This window comes from Mus musculus, chromosome 7, assembly GCF_000001635.26.
Source record: "Mus musculus strain C57BL/6J chromosome 7, GRCm38.p6 C57BL/6J".
NCBI classification, from domain to species: Eukaryota; Metazoa; Chordata; class Mammalia; order Rodentia; family Muridae; genus Mus; species Mus musculus.
Window position 1 is genome coordinate 103,037,442 of NC_000073.6, and position 5,506 is coordinate 103,042,947.

The 5,506-nt window shown below is 38.4% G+C and overlaps 1 protein-coding gene across 1 annotated transcript; it reads left to right on the forward strand.

The window, feature by feature from the left end:
• Window positions 1-4,039: 4,039 nt before the first annotated feature.
• Window positions 4,040-4,999, forward strand: Olfr582 (olfactory receptor 582). Its single transcript, NM_147053.1, has one exon. The coding sequence runs from the start codon at window positions 4,040-4,042 to the stop codon at window positions 4,997-4,999; it is 960 nt and encodes a 319-aa protein (NP_667264.1).
• Window positions 5,000-5,506: the final 507 nt, after the last annotated feature.

Genomic DNA, 5,506 nt, shown 5'->3' on the forward strand with positions numbered 1-5,506 from the left:
CCCATTGGACATGCAAACTTTATATTCCCCAGTACAGGGGAACGCCAGGGCCAAAAAAATGGGAATGGGTGGGTAGGGGAGTGTGGGGGGGGGAGTGTGGGGGAGACTTTTGGGATAGCATTGGAAATGTAATTGAGGAAAATGCGTAATAAAAAATTAGATACTGAAACAAATAAAAAAAAAGAAATAGAAGTATTTTGAAATACTTAAAAAAAACCAAGTAATTTTCAACACTTCCGTATATATACACATATGCTCACATACATCTGAGTGCCTTTCATGTTTATGGTCATACCTCTCATAGTTATACTTAAACCTATGTGGAGTCTCAGTGAGCTTTCATGTTCCATATAATATACCTTAAATGAGAGCCCTAGATATTTTAATTAAATGTTTTAATAAAAGCATAAGCTCATTTATGTAATTCCAATAACCCACCTTTTTCTGCATTCATGTAAACCTGCTTTTGTGTTCCTATATACACTTAAGATAATAAAGTTAGGGGTTAATTTTCCCAGCTACAGCTGCTAGTCTCAGAGGGAATAAATGTAGTTCTTGTAAATATGAGGTAGTGAATATATAAAAAGGAAAAGATTCAGTGCTTGGGGAAACAGACAGAACATACATTTCCTTAAATAGACCCTGAACCAAAGTCTCTAAACAAGGCTGAATACTAGGGGTAATCATAAAACATATTTAGCCATATCTAGCTAGTTAAAGATACAGAATAAGTCTGGGTAAATTATTCCTTTTGCCAAAGGCAATTTTTTTCCTTCTCAGAAATCAATAGAACACGCATACTCTTCAAGAATCAAGAAGGAGAGTGATGTACTATATTGAGAGCACGGGCTTGATGTGAGCAACTTGTATAGAAATTCAAGCCCACTGAGCTACACTCTGAGATGGGGAGAAGAATCATGGCTTCCTGTGGCAAACTTAGAAAGGTAGGAAGATACCTTCCAGGCAGAGGCTCTCCAGCAGCAGCATGAATGTGAATCTCACAGGCTCTGCACTGAGATTCAGATAGTCCACAGTGAGACTCAAAGGTTCAGCATGCTTTCATTAATGTTTTACAGGTATACAACTTAATGTCATCTCCTGTTGAGCAGTATTGTATAGTATGCTAATAGTAGTTATATCACGTAAAACTAAGAACAGCATATGCTATAGATTAATATAGGAACAAGGAGTACTGGGCAAAAGGAAAACTATATTTCTTTTTCCTCTTGTCTAAGGAATGTACAACAACATTTTTCAAACCAAAGCAAAATGACAACCTGTTCTTTGCCTAAGGAAATTCTTCTTTGTGTAACACAAATGACAAAGGATCAGCAACCACCTGTCCATTATGCATAGATTCTATTCTATTCTATTCTATTCTATTCTATTCTATTCTATTCTATTCTATTCTATTCTATTCTATTCTATTCTATTCTATTCTATTGAGACAGAGGGGGGGAGAGCGACAGAGAGAGACAGAGAGACAGAGACAGAGAGACACAAACACACACACACACACACACACACACACACACAGAGAGAGAGAGAGAGAGAGAGAGAGAGAGAGAGAGAGAGAGAACCCCAGAAAAAGCAATAAATTGCTTTATCATGGCTCAGGTCCAGGAAAGTAGAAGAATCATGAGTCCAAATTCTCTAATTCAGTTTAATTTCTAAGTACTCTGTACATTGGCATTTGTTACAATGGGTTAGCAATTTGTCAGATCCATGTTAAGCAGGATTCTCAACTATTCGTTTCCAATAGAGACAGGTATTGTGTTCCTCTAGGAGCCCTGGTCCAGGAGATAAGTGTTCAGACAGTGATTTTACATGTGATTATTGACAGATCTTTAACAGCTCTGAGCTCTTATTGTTTTTCATGATAAATGATGACACAGAAACTTTACATAAGTTAGAACAATACATTTTAATGTACTTTAGTGAAAGGTCTCATAAACCAGTAATCTGTCCCCAACAATCAGAAATAACTACCCACATTGACAAGTTAGGCCTGTAGCACCCGGTCCAAAAACTGTGGGCCAGAGTGAAGATGATCTAAGTATTTTTGTCTAAATCACCTTTAGTCCTCAGAAAGTGAGAGTTACATACGGGCAGGGAAGGATGAAGCCCCTGGTTTAATCAGAAAATGTGGTATTGTTTGTGGAGATTGAATCTGGTAAATGGAAGAGCAGAGACCCTGAGCACCAGATGATGTGCCTATCTGAACTGTAACTGCAGATTTCACAGGAGTACTTGGGCAATCTCATGGTGAGCTAGGATGGTTGGTGAGCTTTGTGGTATAGAGAGGACTTCTAAAATCTGAGCCTCAGTGCCCTCAGCCACTATAGATGAAGGTTTATAAGACAGATATGAGGACTGTTTGATCTTGAAAAGAACTTTTACGATACTAGACACCTATAAAATAAAATTTTTTAGTTTGCAAACATTTGTTAAGGGAGACAGTAAGAATACTATTTTCACCTGAGGTTTGCTGTAATGAAAGATGTGAAAAGTGAGGCTCTCAAACACAAGCACAGGACAGCAACGACTAAGAGAAAAGATGTTTGGTAAGAAGCAATTAATCTGTCACCTGTGTCTTAAGTCTCACCCCCCCTCTCTCTGTGTGTGTGTGTGTGTGTATGTGTGCACATGCACACATGTGTGTGTGTGTGACAAGTTTCATTCCTTAGAGAGCTTAGACATGAAAGAACAAGTGCATTAAGAAAGAACATACAAAAGCTGGCACTGGATAAATTCCTCCATAATTTCTAGCATGAGAAATGGCCTTAACTCTGATGAGCATAGCCCAAGTGGGGATCAGGAGATTTTATGAGCAAAGTTTCCAGTCAATGATATGGAATATCAGTTAATGGGTCTGTTGCATCTGAATAATGGACTTTACCTGATATCTCACTCACTATACATTGACCCAACTTCTTTTTTTTTCTTAGTTTCTTTTTTTTAAGAAAAATTTTATTTGATTTTGTTTTGTTCTATTTTAATGTAATTTTTAATAAATATATTCTTTATTTACATTTCAAATGTTAAAGAAAGCACATGGTGGGACTCATGGCTCTAGCTGCATATGTAGCCTAGTCAGTCATTAATGGTAGGAGAGGCCTTTGGTCCCGTGAAGGTTCTATGCCCCAGTATAGGGGAATGCCAGGGTCAGGAAGCAGAAGTGGGTGGATTGGGGAGCAGGGGGCAGGGGGAAGAGGGGATATGAGATATTCAGAGGGGAAACTCGGAAAGGGGATAACATTTGACAGAACTTCTACTTATAAAAAAAAAAGGTGTGCTAAACAGAGTGTCAGGTTCAAAGCCATCTTCTTGTGTAATTTATCATTTCTGACATCCCTGCAGTAGACTGTAAATTGCAGACTGCAAATCAAAGCCCGGTTGACTTTGTATAAGCAAGTCTGTTTCAGAATATAGCTGCAGACAGGTACCAACATGTTGTCTGTGCCTACTGTTACAATATAACAGAGAAAGGTACTGATTTAAAAGGAGTGGGTCCCCCAGAAAGCATAAATTGGTCATGGTCTAGGATTTTCATTAAATAAACCATGTCATTTTCTCTAGGCTAGAACCAAGATGGTAACTGTGATAAATATGAAAATAAATTTCTATGGTCCGGTATTACATTCTTCCTTCCTATCATGAGCCAGAGTTGCTCAAATGACACAACACAGAGATGAATGGAACTGTATTAAAGACCAAGTAATTTGTCAAAGAGAAAATGACAAAGTTGATTGTAACTAACTTGTCATGCTTGTTTTCACTCAGTAGACTCCAATTCCAGGAAAATATTTTTCTTTAGGAAATGATTGTCCCCAATCCTAATATGTTCTAATATTTTAAATGTTACAAATTCTAATAAGTAGCATAGCATCATTTGTTTTATAAAATATTTATTATAAAGAATGATTTTACTACAATTTAATATTGAATAAATTTGTAAAATTACAGACATGCAAATAACCATCCATGCCTTGGCTGTTATGATCCTCAGAGAGCAGAGTAACTTCACCACACAGGAAATATGATGCATTCTCTCATGTTGGCTTCAAGGAACAACTCTTCCCATTCTACATTTTTCATCTTGCTTGGAATCCCAGGACTGGAGAATTACCAATTCTGGGTTGCCTTTCCATTCTGTGTCATGTATATTGTGGCAGTGACTGGAAACATCACCATCCTTCACATAATCCGAATTGACCACACCCTACATGAGCCCATGTATCTCTTTCTGGCCATGCTGGCTACCACTGACCTTGTCCTGTCCTCCTCCACACAACCCAAAATGCTGGCCATACTCTGGTTTCATGATCATAAGATTGAATATCATGCCTGCCTCATCCAGGTGTTCTTCATACATGCCTTTTCTTCTGTGGAGTCTGGGGTGCTCATGGATATGGCCTTGGACCGCTATGTGGCTATCTGCTTCCCACTCAGACATTCCAGCATCCTGACCACATCTGTAGTCATCAAACTAGGGGTAGCTGTGATGGTGAGAGGGCTGCTGTGGGTGAGCCCCTTCTGCTTCATGGTCTCCAGGATGCCCTTCTGCCCCAACAAGGTCATTCCCCAGTCTTACTGTGAGCACATGGCTGTGCTTAAGTTGGTATGTGCTGATACCAGAGTCAATCGTGGATATGGACTCTTTGTGGCTTTCTCTGTGGCTGTCTTTGACTTAGCTGTCATCAGTGTATCTTATGCAATGATTCTGAGAGCTGTGCTGAGGTTGCCCTCAGGTGAAGCTCGCCTCAAGGCTTTTGGTACATGTGCTTCTCATATTGGTGTCATCTTAACCTTATATATCCCAGCCCTTTTCACCTTCCTCACCCACCGCTTTGGTCACCATGTGCCCCGAATTGTTCACATCATGTTTGCCAATGTCTATCTTCTAGTTCCTCCCATGCTCAATCCCATCATATATGGAGTTAGAACCAAGCAGATCAGAGACAGAGTTACCCAAGCATTTTGTGGAAAAGGCTCATGAATCAGGAACCACAGTATATTGTGTTTTCATTTACCCACATTGACATTAACACAGATGAGAAACACTTCACAGGTTTATTACGTAACATCACAAGGTCATCCCTGTTAGGACAGGTATCCTACAAGTTGAAAACCTTCTAAAACAACAAAAAATGAATTTCATGGTACCCACAGACAGAGATCTGAGAGATGTGGTATATAATACAGATTTAACTGATGCATTCCTTGTGAAAGAAAAAAGTTTATTAACAAAATTCATTTATTAAATCTGCAGTTCTTTGTTCAAATGGAGATTGGTCAATTTGAATTTGACCTATTTGATAAAACAAATATTTGGAAAAGACAAATTCACTTTGATTTTTCTGGCAGAATTTAACTTTAGTTATTGTTATAATTGTTTCTTTTGTTTGTCTCTTTATTCATGTGACAACTTTACCCCTTAATCTATGTTGTTGAATTCAAAATCTGGAGACTTTTCATGGATTAAATCAGTAAATATTTTACCTAG

Excerpts from the sequence above, each read along its gene's own strand:
- Olfr582 (NM_147053.1), top strand. The coding sequence starts at position 4,040 with ATGATGCATTCTCTCATGTTGGCTTCAAGGAACAACTCTTCCCATTCT.